This window comes from Equus quagga, chromosome 1 (genome assembly GCF_021613505.1).
Source record: "Equus quagga isolate Etosha38 chromosome 1, UCLA_HA_Equagga_1.0, whole genome shotgun sequence".
Taxonomy (NCBI): Eukaryota; Metazoa; Chordata; class Mammalia; order Perissodactyla; family Equidae; genus Equus; species Equus quagga.
In genome coordinates, this window is record NC_060267.1 from 72,296,791 (window position 1) to 72,321,496 (window position 24,706).

The 24,706-nt window shown below is 39.6% G+C and overlaps 1 protein-coding gene across 4 annotated transcripts in view; it reads right to left on the reverse strand.

Annotated features, from left to right (window-relative positions):
- The window catches only part of TMEM245 (transmembrane protein 245), a 91,250-nt gene that overhangs the window by 11,307 nt on the left and 55,237 nt on the right, over positions 1-24,706 (reverse strand). For all 4 annotated transcript variants that reach the window (XR_006889090.1, XR_006889092.1, XM_046664633.1 and 1 more), the window contains 7 exons: positions 24,574-24,672; positions 22,207-22,338; positions 18,326-18,448; positions 18,052-18,197; positions 7,951-8,051; positions 6,141-6,315; positions 3,431-3,625 (listed from right to left, as the gene is read on the reverse strand). Coding sequence is in view for 2 of the 4 variants with exons in the window: in XM_046664633.1 (XP_046520589.1) it covers positions 3,431-3,625; positions 6,141-6,315; positions 7,951-8,051; positions 18,052-18,197; positions 18,326-18,448; positions 22,207-22,338; positions 24,574-24,672 (971 nt within the window). In the remaining 2 variants the exon portion in view is untranslated. The remainder of the gene's footprint in view (positions 1-3,430; positions 3,626-6,140; positions 6,316-7,950; positions 8,052-18,051; positions 18,198-18,325; positions 18,449-22,206; positions 22,339-24,573; positions 24,673-24,706) is intronic.

Here is a 24,706-nt window from a genome sequence, read left to right on the forward strand (position 1 = left end):
CAGAGGAGATGTAAACACGGGCGGGCCCAAAGCTTGGAGTTGGACTAATTATAAACAGGCAGAAAACAAAGCAAATAAAAAACAGTATCTTTATAACTCAAAGGAAAGCAAAAAGTTGTATAGGCAAGGAAATATAGACATAATATACAAGAAGGCTCAAATACAAATACAATTGAGAGTCATAATAATGCAAACACTGAATGTTGATCTAACCAATATCACAGCTTAGTAATATTGGGAGGATGCATAGTAAGAGAGATAATTTCTCACCTTCCCAGTGGGAAGTAAATAGATAACACGTATACATGAAAAAAATCAAGAAGTAAACATTATTTCAAGATATGGAGGTCAGGGGGCTGGCCCAGTGGCACAGTGGTTAAGTTCACACATTCCGTTCTGGTGGCCCAGGGTTCACCGGTCCGGATCCCAGGTGCAGACATGGCACCGCTTGGCAAGCCATGCTGTGGTAGGCGTCCCACATACAAAGTAGAGGAAGACGGGCACGGATGTCAGCTCAAGGCCAGTCATCCTCAGCAAAAAGAGGAGGATTGGCAGCAGATGTTAGCTCAGGGCTGATCTTCCTCAAAAAATAAATAAATAAATAAATAAGATATGGAGGTCATTATCAGGTAGAGTCGAAAAGCGGTTCCTCTTAGAGGGAAGAGGGGGCAGGGAGAAGGCAAAGGACGGCTACTCTTCACAACGAGCTTTGTAGACGTTTCTGACTCTTTAAATTGCATGCATAAACAACTGAAGGAGAAAAAGATGACGGCTATACCTCCTCACATTATTTTTTCAACGCCCAAACTACCTGATTAACAACCTTCTACCTTCAGGAGGGGGAACAGGTCATTTGCATCTAGAAGAATTCACATTAGTTTCTTTTGTTTCCCCTTAAAAATTAACTCTTGGTTCACTAACATGGAATCATTAGAAGTTTCTTCTAGGGGCTGGCCCCACGGCCCAGCGGTTAAATTCATGCGCTCCACTTCAGCTGCCCAGGGTTTCACCGATTTGGATCCTGGGCACAGACCTAGCACTGCTCATCAGGCCATGCTGAGGCAGCGTCCCACATAGCAGAACTCAAAGGACCCACAACTAGAATATACAACTATGTACTCAGGGGCTTTGGGGAGAAGAAGAAGAAAAAAGTTTCTTCTAAAATAACTGCAAAATATTGATCAGCCACTTTTCTTTCTGCTTGTTTGGCATGCCCAAGGAGTAGTATATGCAGTTAGCAAGCACACTCTATGGCTTTCAAGTAACTGTCCACTGGCTTCTCAGGTACCCACGTAGCTGCCTTTAAGAGGCAAAGGCAGAAAAGGATATCATAGTGTCACCACCCCCAAAATGGTGAAGGCTTGGTGAAAACCCTCTCAGTACCTCGTCTCCTTTTATTCTAAGGACTTGATTTTTCCCTGCCACCAAGTGAGCACCTCGCATTAGCTAAAATGGCCCTCTAACCAACTAGCTCTGACTCAGAAACTTTATTCTACGTGTTCTGAGTTGAAGGACCATGTCTTTCTTCACAAAACATCACACTTAAAGTAAGAACCACATTTAAAAAAAATTTTAAATAAAAAATAGTTTCATTAAACACATTTTCAGAATCAACTTGTTAATGACTCCTCAATTACACTAGAATACCCAATGGCAGGCAAAACTGTTTTCCAACTGGGAATAATAAGGCCAATGCAGTATAGTCTCTGGAAAGTTAAAATCCTTTATTCTGAGACTTCTTGCTTTTTTGCTGTTAAAAGTCCTTCTTACGTTTCTTTTGTTAAAATGTAATTTCTGGCACAACCACACAGAAAACCTGTTTTGCAAGTATCCAAGAAAGTTAAACCAGATGTATCACCAGCCACTCCACATCTGGGTATATATTCAACTGAAGTAAGTAACCATGTCCACCAAAAGACACGCACAACAAAGTTCAAGCAGCATGATTCATAACAGTGAGAAACTGGAAATCACCAAATGTCCATCTCTACAATGACCAAATAAATTCACACACTGGAATACTAGACAGCAATGAAAAAAGAATGAACCACTGCTATATGCAACAGCAGGGGTGACTCTCACAGACAGGACATTGAGCAAAAGAGGCCAGATTCAAGAGTACATACTATATGATTCCTTTTACATGACAAGTTCAAAACCTGGCCAAACAAACCTAAGGTGATGGTGGTCTGATTATTGGTAGAGAAGGGCTCTGACTGAGAGGGGCTATGGGGAAGCCTTCTAGAGAAACAGAAATATTCTATATCTTGATATGGGTGATGCTTACATGGGTATAAGTATATGAAGAAAATCATCATGTTGTATATTTAAGATGTGCATTTCACCACATGTAAGATATACGTGAATAAAGTTTTTTTAAAATTATGACACAATCAGGAACATCTTTTAAATTACAATTTATATTACATTATAATTTATTTTACGAAATGTGTGTGATAGATGACAACAATTATGATTTCAATGTCTGTACTTGCAAAATAACAAGTTGTAGCTCAATACTGGTACACTCAAATAATTTTTTCCCAAGTTTTTATTTGGAACAAGTATAAACCCACAGAAAATCACAAGACTAGTACAACTACCAACCATATGTCCTTCATCTAGAGTCACCAACTGCTGACATTCTGCTACAGTCACTTTCTCCCTCTCTCAGCTTTGGGTGAACTATTTGAAAATATGCTGCAGACATCATGACATCTCAGCCCTAAAGGATAGTCTGCTACATAACCAAAGTACCATTATCACACCTAACAAATTTAACATTCACATAATATTATTCAATATCTGGTCCATATTCAAATTTCTCTAATTGTTCCAGAAACGTTCTTTATAAACTCTTCCCACTCCTAACCCAGGATCCTGTCATGAATTCATGCATTGCATTCGGCTGTCCTATTTGTTTACTCTCCTTTAATCCAGTATTCCACATCCCAACACAGTCTTTTCCATTTTTCATTTATTTTTAGTCTTTCAGGACATTAACAATTCTGACCCAATTTAGCTTTTAAATGTTCCTAGTATATGAAGCCCCAAGGTCTGCAAACCAATCACTTCTATTTATTTAGTGTCTTCTACAATCTTTAGCAGAGTGCAGGCACTGAAATACCTGTATCTTGACAACACTGCTCAGGTCAAAAATACAGAGATTCAGGGGGCCGGCCCCATGGCCGAGTGGTTAAGTCTGCGCGCTCTGCTTTGGTGGCCCAGGGTTTCACCGGTTTGGATCCTGGGCATGGACATGGCACCATTCATCAGGCCATGCTGAGGCGGCATCCCACATGTCACAATTAGAAGGATCCACAACTAAAATATACAACTACGTACCGGGGGGCTTTGAGGAGAAAGCAAAAAAAGAAATAACAGAGATTCAAATTCACACACAGTTTACGATCCTTCTGCTTTAACTCACCGCTGGGTCTGAGCAGGCCACGGGGTCTGGTGTGGCGTGGGCACTGAGTTCGTGGGACTCACTAGCATGGCACTGTAGATATTGGAAGCCACCACAAGGATGCAGAGAAGGATGGGCCCGATGATCGCTCCCTCCAGGCCTAGGTAGTATGCCCCGCCAGCCACTGCCAAGCCCGTCAAGTAAGGATGGCCACCTCTGGAATGAAGAGCACATTGCTTAGCTCATGACTTTGAAGAAACATAAATCTCAGAGTAAATCTGAAACACATTCTCTGCCACCATGTTCATGCTCTAATATACCAGGCTTTTGATGCATTATCAGTTTTCTTTAGATCATCTCAATGTGGATAACTGAACATTGATTGTAATAATATCAAGATGCAAGAATTTTCCAGCCTACATAACATGTGTGACATCTGCCTTTTTATAGGTCCAGCATCCGAAGGAGTAAAGTCAGATTGTTAACAGGTACCTTGTACCCGTTAGGTGGCTGTCTGAGGTGGGTTAATGCTGGCTTAGGACTGGTTACCTAAGTCTACCTGTGAAGTTTACCCCCATCAGGGATAATTAAATGAGCACAATTTACTATGTAATTCAGTTAATTATGCTTTTCATAAGATGACAACAATACAACAGCATCCCTGTTATTCACAGCTTAGATTTCTGGCAATATAGTTTTTAACACAGGTAGTGATTTAAAAAAAAAGGCCTCATGAGGAAAACATCTGTCACAAAACCCAAGCTTTTTAATTCACGGGAGAGTCATAACTGTCCTCCAGCTTATCACAATATCACTTACATAAATGGAATGAAGTAAGACAGACAACAGCAGCACAGCACAGTGACAATGATCACAAATGACCACTGACATAGAGGGACTTGGAAATGAGGTATTTCTGTTTGTTTCTAATTTTTTTTTTTTTTAAAAGATTTTATTTTTTCCTTTTTCTCCCCAAAGCCCCCCGGTACATAGTTGTGTATTCTTCGTTGTGGGTTCTTCTAGTTGTGGCATGTGGGACGCTGCCTCAGCGTGGTCTGATGAGCAGTGCCATGTCCGCGCCCAGGATTCGAACTAACGAAACACTGGGCCGCCTGCAGCGGAGCGCGCGAACGTAACCACTCGGCCACGGGGCCAGCCCCTGTTTGTTTCTAATTTTTAAACACGGATGGTCAGAACAATGTAGTGAGGGGTAACTAACTAAAGAGCCTGGAAGGATGTCTTGTATTATCTTACAGTTCAGTAAGTAATATTTAAGGTGAGCCAGTTTTCAGGACACCAATACATTATATTCATAATTTATATGACTTCCTCATTCCAAAAAAGGATTTAGGGCAGTATTCCACGTATGCCATGTAAGCAAGCTTTTTCCCTAAACAAAACATTTTAAGGAAAATTTTTATCAAAAAATGCTTAAAGCTTAAAAGAAAAAGTGTAGGAGCTTTTAAATAAAAGCTTCATTTTAAACAAATAAAACAATTTATGCAAAACCTTTCTTTTCCTAATGATGCTGGTTAAATAAGGTATTACTTTATTAAGATAAAACCACACATAAGTCTTAAATTCTAGCTAGAAACCTTAATATAAAATTTATAGCAAAGTTTAAAGAAATGAAAACACTTAACCATAAATCATGTAACTGCTGTTACTGTTAAAATCTCAGCCGATAAACACGTAAACCACACTCTGCCGTTCTCCTTTTATCTTTAATTTTCTCCCTCATGTTTTAGGCATAATAGTTCCCCTAGGGCTTGCTTAATGAGTTGTTTCTTTTTTGCTCTGGAATTTCAGGGCTTCAGAGTAGTTCCACAACATTAATTTTCTACTTTAACTTACTAGAGAGAAAACAAGGTGGTATACGCTTTGTCTCCACAAAATTTCAAATTAACTGAAGGCTACTCTTTCTATAAAAACAGACCCCGTCTACCCTTATTGTGAAAGTGAGTTTTACTTAAAGAAAATTTAATATATTAATTATTATGATAGCTTCAGTAGGACTGTCCTAATATTCTGAATTTGAGTAGCTAATCAAAATTCAACATTTGGTCACATCCTAGATTCAAATAAGCAATGTTACTCTGGATACATGACTAAGTGAGAATTGGCTTGATTTACCTAATGCAATTTCTAAAAGAGATAGTAAAACCTACAAAAACAGATATTTATTTATTATATTATATGGCCAAAGTCTGGCTTCTGCCTTAAATTTAACCCGCATTCATCATAGAACCATACTTGATGACCTCAAGTAAGAGAGCTCTGCTTGTCAGACATTAACTTGATAAGATCTGGTTTCACATGGAAATCCTTAGACATACAACCCAATGATGTTTTTCTCCAAAAGCAAAGAAGTTCTGAAAATAAACTCTAACTCGTTACTGTACTTGAAATATTTTATGCAATGTTTCTTTCCTAGGTTAAATGTCACTAAATCAGAAGATTATTCATAATTTTGTTTTAACCCAGGGTCTCAATTATTGTAAATAATATTTATATAATAACAAATGAGTATACACCTTGTAAACGATATTAATCATCTTAAATTAAACTTTGATTAAATTGGTGGGATCACAAAAGACTACTTCACTTAAAAATCCCACCAGCTGTTGTTTCTCCCCTCTTTGAAGAAAAAAAAAAAATCTCTTTAAAAAAGGCCACAGAAATCCCTGGATATGATTCACCAGCAACTTCAGAAGTTCCGTGGAATACTTACCCTGAGATATCAGAGTAGATGGCAGTATCTACAAAGTAGGTTGGCAAGAGATGAAAAACCAACAGTAAGATGGCTTTGCATCCTAAGCCTTGTGTAAGCCACAGGTCCAGAACTGCAGGTATCGCTGCCCAGTACGTTCCCAGAAATGGCACTGCCCCGAGGATTGCTGCTAAAGCTGAGAAAGGATTAAAAGAGGAAAAGCAACTTAACATCATCATCAAAACAATGACAAAACAGCAGAACCCAAGCACTAGCTCCTCCTATTTAAAAATGTCCACCAAAACAAGTTAAACAGATACAAACTTAAATTTTAGGGGAATGATATGCCCTGTTTAACTGAATCTGCTAGTTAAAGAAGGTCCAGTATCTTAAAACTTGATACTAGAAACCTTTCTAAAGTGTGTGTCTACCTCACAAATCTGTTTTCTCTTTTGGCTTTTTTTTTTGGTGAGGAAGATTGGCCCTGAGGTAACATCTGTTGCCACTCTTCCACCTTTTGCTTGAAGAAGATTGTCGCTGAGCTAACATCTGTGCCAGTCTTCCTCTATTTTGTACATGTGACGCTGTCATAGCATGCCTTGATGACCAGCGTGTAGGTCCGCGCCCATGAACCCCGGGGCGCCGAAGTGGAGCTCATGAACCTAACCACCACACCACTGGGCCGGCCCCCATGAATCTGTTTTTAAGCAACAAAACTTTAGTGGCCTGCAGTTGTCATTCTGAATCAACGGTTAGTTACTATACAGTCCTATAACTATAGAGCATTGGTCAAAATTTGTATGGAGTCCAAAGCCAAATCAGAAATTAGTTTCTAAATCTCATATACAAATGTATATTCTTTACCTTGCTTCTAATAAAAATAAAACGTAATTAAAAAAGAAAAAGAAAAACCCTGCTAGCTGAAAGACCTTACTTCACGCTTGCCCTCTTCTAGAGCAGTGTGCAGGTTCGAGCACTCTGGAGAGAGTCTGGCTCCCCTCCAGACTAAGAGACAAGCAGACATGGACTCTGGTTCTGGCTCTACCATTAAGCAGTTATGTGACCTTGGAAAACTGTGGTTTCTCCTCTACACAACAAGGACACGACCTACCCTGCCTGCCTCCCAGGGCGGTTATGAAACCACCACCTCCATGTGCTCTCAGGCTGCTTGCATGTCAGGGGGTCGCTCAGTGAACAGTGAAGTAGGAGAGAACTTGAACGAACGTGGGAATGTAAAGAAGGGTACACAGACAAAAGGGGGGAAAACGGTAAATGTGGAAGGCAGATATATTTAGGAAGACAAGCGGCCACAGAAATAAAAGAAGAAAAAGCGGAAGGAGAGGAGCAGAGATAACACAGAGGAAAAGTAAAAGATGGTCATTAAACCCTCCTTGATGCTTATGGAATGGGGGTATCATCAGAATAGATCTTAGGAGGTATGCAGACAGCTTAGGGTCTTCAGAGGTATTCATCTTACCCCGGGGCCGTACCCATCACGGCACAAAGCTATCTGACGACTCACCGTTCCCTGCCATCAGTTGGAGTCAAACACTTGTTGAACACCAAGTACGTGCTAGGTGCTGTGCTAAGTGCTAGGTCATTCGTCCATTTAACAATACTGATACAGCGCTTTCTATGTGCTGGGTACTGTTCTAGCTACTGGGACACAGCAATAAATAAACCTTACAAATCATATCTCTGCTCCTAATCTGGACTAGATTAGATTTCAAAATTCACTATTTTAAAATTTGAGAAAGATGACATTTCCCAATGTACGTAAAATGGCTTAACTTTAAATAGAAGACAGAGGAAGTCATGATACAGTTGTTACCTGAGGGTATGAAGACAATATTGATGCCAAATATAGTGTGAGTCAGCCAGGTGTACAGTCCGTAGAAACCAGCCATTTTGAGGGAAGCATCAAACACCCCTCTAGAAGGCCCAAGACAAAGGGAAAGTAAACACACACAGGATCATCTTGTGATTCAGAAACATCAATATGTCTAGGTTTCTGGCTACTGCAGTCCAAATCTCATAATAGCTTCCAAATCTCCAATGGCCTGAGAATGGTGTTTTCATTTCGTTTCAAAGACACATAAAGACCGTATTTTAAAACCCTGAAATGGGTTTACTAAACTGTTCTTTAAATTTCTCTCTGATAAAAAGATAACTGAAATAAAATACCTTAAAATACCCTACTCACTGAAATAACTCATCCACTTTTCACTTCCAAAGCAGATTTTTCACCATCAAAATAAACGGAAAGAAAATTGAGATTGAAGATCATGTTTCTGAGGATGTAGTTAAACTGTTAAGAAATCCAGGCTGCAGCCAGCCCTACCCTCTGGAAAGAGCAAGTGAGGGATAATATAACTTCAACTTCATCCATCTTTCTTCTCTTGTTAACAAAATTTTGCCACATTTCTTCAACTATGCAACCAAACCTACAAGGTAACTTCTACAAATGCTATCAAAGAATGTAGGTCATTGGGAGAGAATTTATGGAAAGAAAAATCTTATTAACTCCAAAGTAAAATCAGAGAGGAAAATACAAGAGGGGTAAAAACAGACACACACAATCAGTGACTAACAGGAATGAAGTACATGAAAATCTGCAATCTCAGGCGCTTCACTTTTGCTTTCAGTTGGAAGATTATTAGGGTAGTATTGTGTATGGAGGAGAAATAAGGAACTTCTCAGAGAGAGCCCAAAGGCAGCAAACCTTAAGTTACCCCAAAGTTACAAACACCCAGGAATCTGCGGGGCACGGGGGAGGCATACTCATACTCACGAGAGAAGGAAAAGCCATCTGCAATGGAAAAAGCAGAGACCACGGCAGCAAAGGTGACACTGTACAAACAAGAGCAAACACCAAGCTTTTCCAAAGCATCGCAAGAGGTGTACTGTCGCAAAGCCAAGCTCTGGAGTTTGGTGATTCAGTCACTTAATAGGGTTCGGAGACATGGATTTGGTGACAGAGCGGCTCCCTAAACTGTGCCTTCTCTGTCATCCTGACCAACAGCTTTCACTCAAGAATGTCTTAAAGGTACCATGTGATCTCTGACAATAAGGACACAGATGAAAGTGGTATCAAAAAGACTGAAAGGAAAGGAGATAGCCCACAGGAAATATAAAAAATCCAGCGGCCTGGGGTTCACTGGTTCGGATCCTGGGTGTGGACGTGGCACTGCTTGGCAAGCCACACTGTGGTAGGCGTCCCACATATAAAGTAGAGGAAGATGGGCACAGATGTTAGCTCAGGGCCAGTCTTCCTCAGCAGAAAGAGGAGGATTGGCAGCAGATGTTAGCTCAGGGCTAATCTTCCTCAAAAAAAAAAAAAAAAATCTAAACAGTAACTGGATAGAGGAGACAGAGGAAAATGAAAATGGCGGAGCTTCAGGTTTTAAACCTGAGGGGAAAAGAACAGCAGTGTCTCAAAGACAGAAAAGCCCAGAATGTGAGAGGACATGGAAGAAAAGGGAATACATTTAGTTTGGGCGATTGTAAGAAAAAAGGATGATGAGGTAGCTGGAAATAAGAGACAAGGCTTAGTAGAGAACCAGAGATAACAGATTTGAGATGCATCAGAATGGATTAACCACGGGAAAGGATAAGACGTCCCAAGAGGCAAGCACAGAGAAAATGGAGCAATGGGCCGTGTTCTCACAGGGGACCGAAGGACAAAGATAGACCAGCCAGAGAGATACTGAAATCATTTCGTAGGAGAAAGAAAATCACTTGAGTATACCATTCCCAGAGATCAAGGAAGAAGGAAGCTTTTGAGAGGAGAGAATAATATCAAATGCCCACAGAGAGATTAATGAGAATAAAGTCTAAGAAAAAAAGCACAGAATTTGACTAGAACTGGGGGGCGGGGTGTCAATCAAAAAAGATACAGAGGTGGTACTTTCATCAACTTTATGTCATTTAAAAATCTTCAAGCCAAAAATAAGCTGACATCAAAGGTGCAACAGAATATCTCAACTGAGTCACCCCTTTGGGTGGCAAGCAAGCAAAGCTCAATCCAAAAGGGACCACTTACAGGAAACACACACGGTCTTCTTTCTCCTTCCTCTAGGAATATTGCTTGTTTGTGATATTCTCACTTAGGCAACTTTTAAGTAATTTTGTGGACCGTAAGTGCATTACATATTGTTTGCAGTTACTAAATACATTCATGTAACCCAAGGAGGGAGGAAAAGACAAGATATTCTCCTCTACCTTATGACTTACGATCTGGTACACAAGCTTTACAAAACACCAGAGAACGACCCTCTAACGATTCACTGGGAGATAGAATTTCTTAACTCCCTCAAAATCCTAGCCATTTTTCCTCCTCTCTTTTTACCATTTTATTGAATTATAATTTACAAAGAACAAAATTCACCATCTTTTCGTGTACAATTCAGTAAGTCCTGACAAATGTATACAGTTGCATAACCACCGCTACAGTCGAGATACAGAACAATTCCATCACCCCAAAAAGTTCCCTCATGCCCTTTTATAGTCTATGCCCCCGAACCCTGGTCTCTGACAAGCCACTAAATATGCTTTGTCACTATCATTACAGTTTTGCCTTTTCTAGAATTCATGTTAACAGGACATCATACATTACGTAGCTTTTTAACAAAATTGTGGTAAAATATACACAACGTGACATTTACCATTTACCCATTTTTCAGTGTATAGTTCAGTGGCATCAAGTACATCCACACTGTCATTATGTAGCTTTTTGTGTTTGGTTTCTTTCACCTAGTACAACGCTTTTGAGATTCCTTCCCATGGTTGAGTATACTGGTAGTTTGTTCCTTTTTAATTGCTGAGTAGTATTCCATTATACAGATATAGCATGATTTATTTATCCATTTGCCAGTTGATGGGCATTGGGCTGTTTCCACTTTGGGGCTGTTGTGAATACTGCTGCTATGAACATTTCAGCACAAGGCTTTGTGTGGACATGTGCTTTCACTGCTCTTCAGTAAATGCCTAGGAGTGGAGACGCTGGGTCATATGGTATCTGTTCAACTTTTTAAGAATCACTAACAATTGTTTCGATCTCCCAATTTAGAGAAAATGTCTATAGCCCATGAACACCCAGCAAGAAGTCGCTGCCTGCTACATCATACCCCATCCCCCAAGGTATGAGGCTAAACTCCATACTCATGGTATTATGTGGGTGGATACCGATAGAAAGAGCAAGTCAGCTCACGAAAAGCTAAATGACAATGCACCTGAAGCTGCTGGTAACCGACCCGGCGCACACTAGGTGCTCAATAAACAACAGCTGTCACTGGAGCTACTGTTGTCATCAGATTTCCTGAGATCAGTACAGTCGATCAGCGCTCAGAGGATTCTGATGATGATGAAGACTCTAGAAGTTTATAGCACCTCAAGAGCTTAGTGTATCTGAATTGAGATGGTCAGGTCAAGAGAAACTAACATTTGCTAACTACCCACGTGGTAGGCTGAATAATGCCCCCACAATAATGTCTATATCCTAATGCCCAGAACCTGTGAATATGTTACCTTACAGGACAAAAGGAACTTTGTGATTAAGAATCTTGAGATGGGGAGAGTATCCTGGATTACTGGGTGGGCTCAATGTAATCACAAAAGTCCTTCTAAGAGGGAGTAGTTCTGATATTAGATAGTGGTGATGGTTGCACAAATTGCAGATATACTAAAAACTACTGAATTATATACTTTAAAATGGTGCATTTATGTATGTGAATTTTATCTGAATAAAAAAATTTTTATAAAAAGGAGGTAGGAGAGTCAGAGACAGGGGAGGAGACATGAGGACAGAAGCAGAGGTCAGAGAGAAAGAGAAGTGAAGATGCTATGCTGCTGGCTGTGGAGAGAAAAGGGCCACAAGCCAAGGAATGCAGGCAGCCTCTAGAAGCTAGAGAAGGCAAGAAAACAGATGTACCCCTATTATAGCCATCAAGAAAATGCAGCCCTGCTGATACCTTGATTTCAGGACTTCTGACCTCCAGAACCGTAAAACAAAAAATCTGTCTTGTTTAAGCCTCTAAGTGTATGGTAATTTGTTACAGCAGCAATAGGAAACTATTACAGGAAATAGGAAAAATAATATAACCCACTATGTGCCAAGCACTGTGTTATATGCCTTGCATCTGCTTATTTCATGGATTCCCTGTTGGGTCCCCTCATCCACGCAGAAAAGAGACTCCTGGTCAGAAATCAGGTAAATCTGTTAAACTGGAAGTCTAGTATGGTTTTTTAAAAAAGAAAAGAAATAAGAAAAAAACTCAAAATGACAGCAGGGCAGGCCTGAGGTAGTCACAGTTAAAAGGCAAGAAAAAACCCTTCTGGAAATTATTGGATCTAGGTACTAGATGATTCTGTGTCCTAACTCCCAATCTAGACACCCAGTCACCAAAAGCCAAGACATTGGGTGAATATTCGTTTTTGGTATCCAGATTTCTATTATACATTACTAAGATATTCTCACTCAGGTCAACCAGGTACTTAATGGTCCTCAAAGCCAAGAGACCACCCAACAGAAGTCCGGGCAGCTGCATTACAGCGTGAGTCTGGTCCTGGCCAGGGCCCTGATTTGATAAAATGGCTATCCTAGCTGACCACTTCCAAAAGGGGATAGGGGCTCAGTATACCCATCTTGAGACAAACTGGGATCCTAGTCATCCTATTAGAGTAAAGTGTTCTGGAAAACAGAAATAGAACATGGGGGCAGGGGACAGGGGCAGAGAAACGGAAGAGCAACAAGAGACCAGACAAGCCAGGAATGGTGCTCACAGTGTGAGCGTCCACGCCTTGTTGGTACAACTAGATATGGAACTGCCGTATCCCGTTCTGACACCCAGTGTCTCGGCCTTCAGTGAGCTGGGTGCCTGGATTGGGAGGCAGTACACCAGAGTGATCGAGTACACAGATCCTACAGTTTCGAGAGGGCTGTTCTTGTCTTTTTACCTGGAAAAACTCAGGCCCTCATTCTGAGGGATTTTTTTTCCTCTTAACTGAGCTACACTCCCAGTTTAATAAATTTAGTTGATTTCTGACCAAAGGTCTCTTTTTCTGGATGAACAAGGGGACCTAACAGGGAATCAGTAAAATAACATACGCAAAGCATGTAACTCGGTGCTTGACAGCAAATGTTAGGGTGGAGGACGGACTGAGAGAAGGGATGAGACTGGAGGCCAAAGGCCCAGTAGTTAGAAGACTAATAAGAGAGAGAACAACAGAAGGAACTAACAGAGTGGCGGGGAGGAAGATAACGAAAAAAGAACGCGGAAAATGAGAAATGTTAAGGAGGAGAAACAAAAGGACATGGATTCAGTAGAAAGAACAGGGAAATGAGAGTCCTAAGACCTGAAATAGTCCTGGCTCTGTCGCCAACTGCTTTGGAATTCCAGTTCTGTCACTTATTAGTGGCACGATCTTGAAAACCATAAAACTTCTCTGAGCCTCACTTTCCTTGATTGTAAAATAGAGATAATAGGATTCACCTCATAGGGTTATTATGAAGATTACTCTAACGCCAACTAAAAAGTTAACAAGGGGTTGTCTCACTTATATAGGCAAATAGCAAACATGCGTATCTCAACACTACTATTATAAGCCTATTAAAGTGAATTCAGCAATTTTTAAAGCAACACAATGAGAAACTAAATACAAGACAAAGTTTTTTCTGGTCATTTTTCTTGGAAACTTAAAGAAATAGAGGTTTAGGTTTATTAGACTGATCTTTAATCAAGTAGTTAAAAAGGCATTGTATTTACTGACAATTATTACTTAAGAACTCTAGCTAATTTAATTTTCACAATTACAAAAAAGACATTTTGCCTCTCTATTCCAGTGTTAGGTGAGATATCTCTTCAAATAAGTGAAAATATATTTTCCAACAGCTTTAAACTCTTCCTTATCATTTTAATTTAAACAAATACGGTTATAAAGTATAATCTTAAATCCATGAGAAATTCTTTCCAAGGAATATTTAATTTGCTAAAAGTCAAAAATGGAAATACTGATTTACCAAATGATCGACGCTGATTTTTTTTAACGCAAATACTTTTAATTCTCCAAAACTGGAGGGTAAAGGTGGGAAGCATGTTCACTTTCCAAATGAAAATCTCGCAGTACATACATTTCCCCACCTAATTCATTAGTAGGACTCCCACCCGCCAGCACTGAAAAGCTGTAATCCCACAAGCAAGAGCCATACCCGTGTGCATGCACTCATGTGAAAATATCACACACACTAAATTGCACTGAGGCCGTGACAACGTGCAACTTAGTAATGTGCAATATCTCCACCAGAGCAAGCAGAAGGGAGCATCAGGAAGGAAGGGTGCGATGCAAACATTCAGGACGCAACATGCTCTGGGGGGAAAATGGTCTGGGGATAAAGGATGCATGCCACTCTCTCAAAAGTTCACGAAATGACAACTCCATCACAAATGTATTCAATTTAGAAGAATACTTACTCAGGATTGAGAATAATAATTAAGGTTCAAAAATTCAATGAGACAGTGACTATAAAGTAACCACATATTTCAAAAGGCCAAGCTTAAAGAACAAAGACATTTTCACTGTCTGGGCATGCAGTTAACTCCCAATTTCAATACCACTTTTAACTTATTGATGGGTCATATAAAATGAGTTTAATGATTTCCACTTAACCGCAACACTGAAGGTGACTAATAACTGATGCTTATAAAGTCTGTATCACTGATTTGCAGACTAAACTGCACCCTCAGGACATTATAACATTTTCATAATCAAGTGTATAATATTTTTCCTCTTAAAATCTTTCTCCATGAAGAAACATTTCATCTTGAACACAATCCTTCAGAATGAAAGATCCGACAAGAGCTCTTAGAACTAGAATTCACTGCTCTCATATATATGAGAAGGTTCCTTAGAGGCATCTATGGAAAACCTGTACATTTTGATTGAAGTCCTGAATTTAACTGAGTAAAGAAATAGACCAAAAGCACTTAGACTGCTAAAAATCACCTTGAATTACAATCTTTAATTTATCTAACTTGATGTAGCTGTGGTTAGAAGAACAGCGCAGGCTATATAACAAGTTCTCTAGTCTGTATCATATTTTTCCAACTCAGAAAAATCGATCAGTTTGAGAACCATTAGGACTACAGTTATGGTACTGAAGGTTGTTAAAATTTTTTCTGTATTAAAAATAAGATGATAAAGTGAATGGCTTTTGTTCCAGTATACTTTGCAACCAAGACATGGGGTACTATTGTAATGCATAATTAGTGTGCGCAATCTGAAGAAGATAAGACAAATCTAATTTGTAAAAAGACAGATATTTCCTCATATCTCTGTAGATGACCACACTCTTTCTAATCTCATATTCCCTCCTGAGCCAAAGAACTGAATTTTTAGCCACCAGACTCATGTACCCATCTGAACGGTCTTAACAGTACCACAAATGTAACTCATGAGCTTCTCCCCAGCCAGCTCCTCCTGGAAGAAGGCATCGTGATGTATCAGAAGCACGCGTGCTTTCAAGCACTGGGCCAAGGTGCAAATCACAGCTCTGCTTACCAACTTCGAGCAATCATGACATTAGAGAATTAAGTTTAAAACAAAGGATAATTTGGTGGGGCTGGCCTGGTGGCGTAGTGGTTAAGTTTGCACACTCTGCTTCAGTAGCCCAAGGTTCACAGGTTCAGATCCCCGGCATGGACCCACACACTGCTCATCAAGCCATGCTGTGGCAGTGTCCCACATACAAATAGAAAATAGAGGAGGATTGGCACAGATGTTAGCTCAGTGACAATCTTCCTCAAGCGAAAAGAGGAAGACTGGCAACAGATGTTAGCTCAGGGCCAATCTTCCTCATCAAAAAAAAAAAAAAAAAAAAAATGGGAGGGGGGACAATTTGATTTCATACCATATACACCATGAAAAAAAAGTGACTCAATGACAGACATCTGGAGAATGATCTAAGAAAGCAGAAACAGAGAAAATTCAAGAACTGTGATTTGAAGATAGAAAAGCTTTTGTGAGAATAAGAGTCAGTGCTAATTAAGGTTACTTTAGGAAAATGGAGTATCATCTTTCTTGAAGTTCTTCATGGACGAGGTAGATATTTTTCTGTAAAGCTTAGCTTAAGTCACACTGACAGGAGGATTTTGCCAGCCTTTGGCATGGTTGATTCAATAGCTTTATCCTATTGAGAAGGTTGAAGGTGATTTTTCCTTTTTGGTAGAGCATTTGCATAAACTTTTTTGAGTCAGATAGATGTCACTTAGAAAAAGTTAGGCACTGGCCCAGTGGTGCGGCAGTTAAGTTCGTGTACTCCACTTCAGCAGCCTGGGGTTCACGGTTCGGATCCCAGGCATCGACCTAGGCACTGCTTATCAAGCCATGCTGTGGCAGGCGTGCCACATATAAAGTAGAGGAAGATGGGCACAGATGTTAGCTCAGGGCCAGTCTTCCTCACCAAGAAGAGGAGGATTGGTGGCAGATGTTAGCCCAGGGCTAATCTTTCTCAAAAAAAAAGAGAGAAAAAGTTAATCTATTGCTGGAATTCCCATCATTTTGTTGACTCAATAAAGGTGATAACCAACAGTTACATAGGCTTAGGCGGCTTAGTAAGTTCCTCCTGAAGACAGCTTCACCCTAAGAGCTGTTACATTAGATAATAGACTCCCAAACTTGCAATCTTTACATGGACGGACCCATGTGGATACCCGAGGGCACTACAGGGTATAACGGATTTTTTTTTCTTATCCCACTTGATGTCTAATCAAGGAAGGAAAAAAATCGATCAAGTCTTTACTCAGGCCTTGCTAGTAGGAAAAGGGGAGAAAACCTACCCAAGTTTTCAGAAAGAGTATATTTTAGGAGCATTCATCCTATTTGAATGTAACGGAAGGTTTTTCAAAGATCAAAGAAGTATCTTCAGCTGTGACATGAATACAGTGAAAAAATAAGCCAAGCTCAGTCAGACAAGATTATCAGGTCAAATCAAGATTTCTGCAGAAGACTAGTTCCAAGCAATGGTATTTTTACAAAATATGTAAAAACAAAAATGTAAGCCAAAGATTCATTATTCAAGACAAGCTTAAGACTGCCTGGCTAACAACTTCTTAGAAAAAGGAGCTCTAATGGATAACATGAGGATTCAATTTGAGTAGCTATCCATAACAAGTAAAAATGTAGTAGAGGCTTATTAACGAGTTAAGAGCAATAAGGGAAAAGGGTTGGGGAAGGAGCTGAGACAAGCCTGGGCTGCAAATGGCCTCTCCCTACCCGAAATGCTAAGAGGAAAAAGAAAAGGGGGCAGGAGCCACTGACTTGGAAAGAGTGTATGGAGAATAAAAGTTGAAGAATCACCTCATTCAGAAACCCAGCCTGCAATACACAGACCGCAGATGACATGATGGAAGTTTCTGAACAAAACCTGTGATGCACATAGAGCCTATGACCTGGAGATGACCAAAGACTTTGCCTTTCCAGTATCTAAACCACTCCCTGCCAAGGGCACAGCTCAGATGCAGAAAGAAAGGAAGAAATAGGAAGGCCATCTACTCTCCTCCCAGAGCCAAGCCAGAACTCCTGAGCACAGAAGGAGGGTTCTGAGAGAAGGTGAGGCATGTGGTGCAAGAGGGTGTCTCCCAAGCAATGATTAGGAGCTAGAGAAAGAGCCTGCGGATAGAAGGCTGATGGGGAGAGACCATTAAGTCTTTGTAAATCACAGGCTTGAAAGGTAGGATATTGAAACTGCTGAAGTTTTTTCTTGCCATCATTTGCACTGCTCATATTATCCTCTCAAAAAGACATAAATTTTTTTAAATACCATTGTCCATCACTAGTTTAGCACTGATTGTTACTAAGAAGGCTCAGGACAGAAAATGGGCTTCTCATGGAAAGCACTTTCCGAAGGAAATAAGGATAACATACATCTTATCCCTACCTGATAGCTTCTTCCACAGACTGGCCAATAATATTAGAAGAAGGACCTGGCTGAGACAGTGGTGTCAGGCTTATCACCCACTTCACTGGCTTGTAGTACTCATCACTGGAACTTAACAGATAAAATAGTGTGGTCAGGAAAATTATCTGCAAAACAAAGGACAGTATCTCCTAAAAAATCACATTTGGAAACGACAGGAAGGAAACACAAATGGAACCAAGAATACGCTTTACTGCGGAAAGAAATGTGATGTGTACTTATCTTGGGTACATACCAGAGACAGCACAAAATTGAGAAGGGCAGTCCCGCTGTAGAAGAGGATGGTCAGGAGCGTAGTGACAGTAGTGAAAAGCAGGCTGACATTCCGGCTCATAACAATCCACAGAGACTCTAAGATCTGACCAGGAGGGAAAGCTCAATATCAGAACTCATCCTCAGGAAAGAAGTGTCTAATATATGCTTTTAATAATAATAATAATGTGTTTTAGTACCAGAAACTGAAAAGATAAGAACTGAGTATTATTATTTTAAATGAAAAAAGAAAATCATCTGAAAACATTTGAATGTTGATTAGTAAGGAAAATGGTTAAGTAAATTATGGTGAATCTACTCCAAACAATATTAGGCAGCCATTAAAAACATCTGTTATAACATAGAAAAATATTTTACCATATAACGGTAAGTTTAAAAATCAGGATACAAAAATTTTATAGATAGCATGATTACAACTATCTAAAAATGGCATCATAGAAAAAATACCTACAGAAGAACATGCCATAATGCAACCTATGGTTCTAGGTAGCCTGTAGGATCACAAGCACAGGCCATGAAATTCCAGCATTTGTCTTGCCTCCCTCCTTGCCACCTCTAACTCAGATTCATCTACAAACACAAAAGCATCACTTCAATGACTTCAATAAAATCATAATAAAAGAACTGAACAGACAGGGTCGAGAGCAGAGCGCTGCAGCTGAAAATCTTTCCTCAGAAGGACATGACCCTTACATCAAGACCTACTGAGTTCATTCGATCCATCACCTACAAGTGGTTATCCACTAGAACCAGAATTAAAATGGTTATTAACATATGTTAAACATTACTAAAAGAAGATGTACAATATCTATAGCACACCTACATGTTTTTATTTCCTACATGTTTTATCTCTTCGTGAACTTAAATTCCCTCATAATAATGTCTGCTCTATTCTTCCTAAGAGAATTATCCTTCCTCCTAATGAAAAACATGGAAGCAAAATGATCAGAAAAACACCTTCCGTTACAGTTTTCAAAATGCTCCCACCAACCTCACGGCAATGCTGTGAGGCAAGCAATGCAGAGGATACCATCTTTATGTTACATATATACAAAAAGAAGCTCAGAGATTTTTAAAGACTTGACCAAAGGCATGGAACTAATAAGTGGAAAGAGAGCTGGAACCAGAACTCCTAACATCTGATTTTATTTTGGTGCCCTTTCCAAAACAGAAGTTCTGTTTTTTGTCATATGGTCAAGTTATACCATCTGTTCAGTAAAAAGCCCATCCATTCCTTTCCTATCTCAAATGTACCCTTTATCAAGGCATATTTTGTTGTCCTCGGCATTTCTTGCAAACCTCAGCTCGCTCTTCATAAGAGAACTCTGGCAGGCTGGTTTCATTTACAATAATAACTCCTTACATAAAATCTTGAAAACGCTTCACTATGCCTACAAAAATATGCACGATTGACTGTTTGACCTTGTGGGATAAAGAATGAATGAATAATGCCACTGATTCCGAGAAACAAACCAACAATGCCCTTACTTGTGATTTTGACAAGCATTCTTTTAGAGGCTTCATTCATTTTGGAATTTTTCATCCAAAAAAATTTTTAAATAGTTTCTGGGTCATGCTGATAGGAAATAGTCCATGCTAATTCTTAAGAAATTAACTGCATATATTAATTGTAGACTGGTAGTTGCCAAAAACATCAAGTAACCTTTCCGTGTAGTCACGGGGATTAGGCAGGAAGGTTCAGAATATACAAAAGAGCTGTTGGGTATTACAAGTTTGATGGCAGAAATAAAAAGTTCAATCAAGGGTTGACCTTGACAGCTTAAAATTTTTGTCTGATGAGATCAGCAGTGATATTAAACAATGTGACCTTTTATACTGTATAAAATGTGTCAATATTTAGATAATGTACAGAAATCAGTGAACCAATATTCCAAATGACCAGTGCATATTACAAAACCATGTACAGGTAAAAGATCCATTCCTAGCCAAAACACAGCAACGGACTTTAACATAAGAGCACAAAAAGTTCACTGACATGGTTTCAAATTCCACACTGCAACAAACCTTTAAGAAATCCATTTGCTGAGTTTTGGTGTAGTATCAAAGAAACACCACCACAATTATCTGAAAACGTTATTAAAAGACTCCCTTCTTTTCCAACTATATATCTGTGTGAGGCTGAATTCTCCTCATACACTTCACCTAAAGTATTCCAATAAACTGAATGCAGAAGTAGATATGAGAATCCAGGCATTAAACAGATCTGCAAAAATATAAAAGAAAGCCACTCTTCTCACTAAATCATTTTTTGTTTTGGAAAATCAGACAAACACTGATTTGCAGTCCCACCCTTAACACAACTGTCTCCATTTTTCCTTTTTTCCTGCAACTTTCTGCTTATTTACAGATATAATTAGAATTCTATGTTTTCTTTTGCATCATAAGCATTTCATCTTTATCTTTCATCACTAACCTTCATCTTTATTTTTAAGGACCCACATTAGTTCATTGAGTTTTGATATTAGTATTTAATCATTACCCAATCATAGGATATAGAGATGGTTCCCAATTTTTAATGTCACAAGTAACACTGCAAGGAACAACCCTACACACATATTTTTTGTTTTGGAAAACAAAAAGCATGTTCTTTATGTTAACATGCAACGTTACTTTTTAGTGAACTGATAAATATTTTAAAAGTTCTCAATTTTAACTGTTAATACAATAAACATCAACAGAATCCATGTAAGCTAAAGCTCTTTGGAGTCCTCAGACCAAAATGTTTGCGAGCCACTGGACTAGAGAAAACAGATGGAAGGGATTATTAAAAATTCTTAGAACCGAAGGACATGAATTTCTAAACTTAATTTCAAACTGTTATAGCTATATTCGGTGCACGGGAGGAAGAGAACATGTGAGTGCAGGGATGGGGGTAGGAACAAAAGGAGCTGAAAAAAAAACCCCAAGGGAAGTATAAGAAAGCACTGAGGGAATTGTAAAAAAGTCACATCTTTATCTTCATCTTCCATATTAGGAAGCCAAAAGATAATATCTAAAATTGCAAAATGAAGAAAGAGCAGCAAAAACATTATTTTAGAAATTTAGAGATAGATACCCAGAGAAAGCTAAAAGAATTGACAACTGGTTCTAGAGAATGAGACGGAAGTGAGGAAGCACAGAGTAGGACACTACTATTTTTTTTATTAAAAATCTCAAAGCATTTTTGACTTATCAACTATGGCCATCTATTAGTTTGATAAAATTAAATTTAAAAAAAACTAGCATTGCGAACTTCAACTTCAGTTAACCTGATGAGTCACAGGCTGAGACACCTCACCAAGCACGCTATGGAATGAAGAGCAGTCATTAAAACTTAGCAACACTGCCAACTGTTCCTTGCTGCCTTGGATCTTTTGGAAAACAAGGCAGAGGTGGATGGTGCATGGGGGGAGAGTAGGTGGGACAATAACAAGCTAAGCCTTTAAACGTCCAGTCTCTCTGATGTAACTGAAACCATATTTCCATCTGCCAAAGGGCGTCGCCCACTAGAAAGGCAGCTTTAACCCTCTCCAGTGGTCCAGCTGGAGACAGTCTAGTCAGCTAAGGGAACGAGGGCGCCTGTCTCGGAATCTGAGCGCACTAGCACCGCACACATGCTTCCTGACTCAGCATCTCTCGGTTACTCTTCAACCACAGAGAGGGCATCAGGTAAGCTACACCTGGGGCCTATGGCTTTTGGACATCTTTCTAGCGCACTTAGAATCCTCAAAACTGTAAATGTCATGGCATTAAAAACTCAAGGCCTCTAAGCGTGTAAAGAAAACTGGGAATTAGTTTGTGTTTTTTCCTAAGTCCAATTCAAATATAAATAACATTTCTCACCGAAAGAAATGTCTCGATGTTCTCATGAACAAAGGAGGCGATATCCTGCCAGTCCAGAATGTCTCCGAGCCAGCTGTTCTGACGATTTATATGCATCTTGTGTCCTTTGTGCCTTCCAGAATGCGTTACGTTCTACGGCATAAAACAGTTCAGACATGAAATCTCCATCTTAATCTACAGATTAAAACGTGTAAATAGCCTATTTTGTTTTAGGTCCACTTGAACGCTTTAGTAGTTACTCAAAGGTGAAAAACTGCATTATTTAAGAAACTAAGAACTCCACCTAAACAGCTGAAATATAATGTTTCTGTTTACATTCTAGCTACTGTGTCTCAGATTAGCTCAAGTGTTTCCCTCCTAAGTACATTTGTGCACACACTTTATTCCTCAATATACTCAGCTGTGCACCAACACAGCACTGACTTGCAGCTGTTTTTTTCCTCCTGTGTAGCCCCTCTACCTTTTTCTCGGTCTCCCACTTTTGCTTCTTCCTCCTTTCCTCATCGCCTTTATTAATCTTCCATACAAGAGAAAGAGAGCAAGGGGGAGACAAGAATATGAAAAACAAACAAGAATAGGGGGGAATCTAACTTGCCCATCTGGAAGAGAACTACCCTGGCGAGAAAGCAGGAATAGTTAAACTTGAAAGAGATGTGAATAAACACAGTGGGGAGGTTAAAATTCAGAAACAGAGGTAGGCTCTTAACATTCTGCATGTGTCCCATTCTCCAACTTTTGCTAAGAGAACAGTGATGTCAATCTTTATTACACGATGGACATTAGGTCCCAGTGAAAGAGTTGAAGAAAGCAATTTACTTACCCTTACAAACCGATGCTTTTAAAACACTGACCTCCCTGGACCATAAAATGAAGCTCAAAGGGGATGAGGGATAGCAAAAGCTGTTCATTTGTAAGCAGAAGCCCCAAGAGTTAGCAGAAGGAATAGAGAGAACTTTTCCAACTGTCCGACTCTTCAGTAGATTACCTACCTAGAGATTCCCCAATTAATTTTAACTCCTAGTCTCTGAAACCCATAAAAACCAACACTGTTCCCTCAATTCCTCACAGGACAAGAGTACAAAACCCCAAACAGGTCACTAGGCAGCAAATCCGAATTTAAAATGGCGCCCTCCTCCCCTCCACCCCAAGTTAGGAGATTTAGATATGCTCCTCCTCTCCGTGGATCAACCCCGGGAAAAATCGTCATCAACTCTGCCCCACTCTCCTCCTTCCCCACGAGACAGGCATCCTCCACAGCACAGCTCCTCATGGCCCATGGGCCCTGCCAGCCCAGTGTACAGCATGGCCCGGCACAACCAGCTGCTTTCAAAACCGCATTTCTACATTTAGTGAAAAATGCTATTATTTTCCATCACAAATTCTGAAGTAAGAGTACATCGGCCCACGTAGTATACCAGGTTGACTTAAAATAAAGATCTCTAAACTTTTGGCTCTATTTTCACTTTCTCAAAGAGAAAACGTCTAGAGCTGTATTGTCCAAAACAGTAGCCTCTAGCCATGTATGGCTACTGAGCACTTGAAATGTGGCTAGTCCAAAAACTGAAATGTTCTGTTAGTGTAAAATACACACCAGATTTCCAAGACTTACTTAAAAAAAAAAAAAGAGGATGTAAAATATCTCATTAAAATTTTTTCCATTGATCACATATTGAAATAATAATATATTGGGTTAATTAAAATATAGTATTAAAATTAATTTCACCTGACTTTTTATTTTATTTATTTTTTTGAGGAAGATTAGCCCTGAGCTAACTACTGCCAATCCTCCTCTTTTTGCTGAGGAAGACTGGCCCTGAGCTAACATCCATGCCCATCCTCCTCTGCTTTATATGTGGGACGCCTACCACAGCATGGCTTTTGCCAAGCGGTGCCATGTCCACACCCGGGATCCAAACCAGCAAATTCCGGGCCGCCGAGAAGCAGAACATGCAAACTTAACCCCTGTGCCACCAGGCCGGCCCCTGAGTTTTTTTTAATGTGGCCGCTAGATAAATTAGCATTACATATGTGGCTTGCATTACATTTCTACTGCACAGAGCTAGTCTAGAGGGTGCGATGCTGCTGATGACAATGATGAACAGAGGATGGAATACGGATACACCAGAGGGAGGAGCGGGTTCTACCATGGAGATGAACCATCAACTCAAGCTGACTTTTAGTGACCTGCGGTTTAAGACCTTGCAGCTTAAAATTTTCAATAAATGAAATCCCAGTGTTAATACAATCCTATCTAGTCAATGAGTCTGTAAAATAAAAGGACTTCATCAGTTTACAATTTTACTAAAATCCTTTTATTATAATCCTTTTATTACAACTTCATTATAATCCTTTCATAAAATAACTTACCTTTACAAACCAAGAATGATACAGTCTGTCCCAAAGTTCCAGTACTTGCTTTTCAATTACAGCAGTATTGTTCACCTTATCTCCCAGAATTTTATGAAGCTGGAAGAAATACAGATATAATCTGTTTTAATAT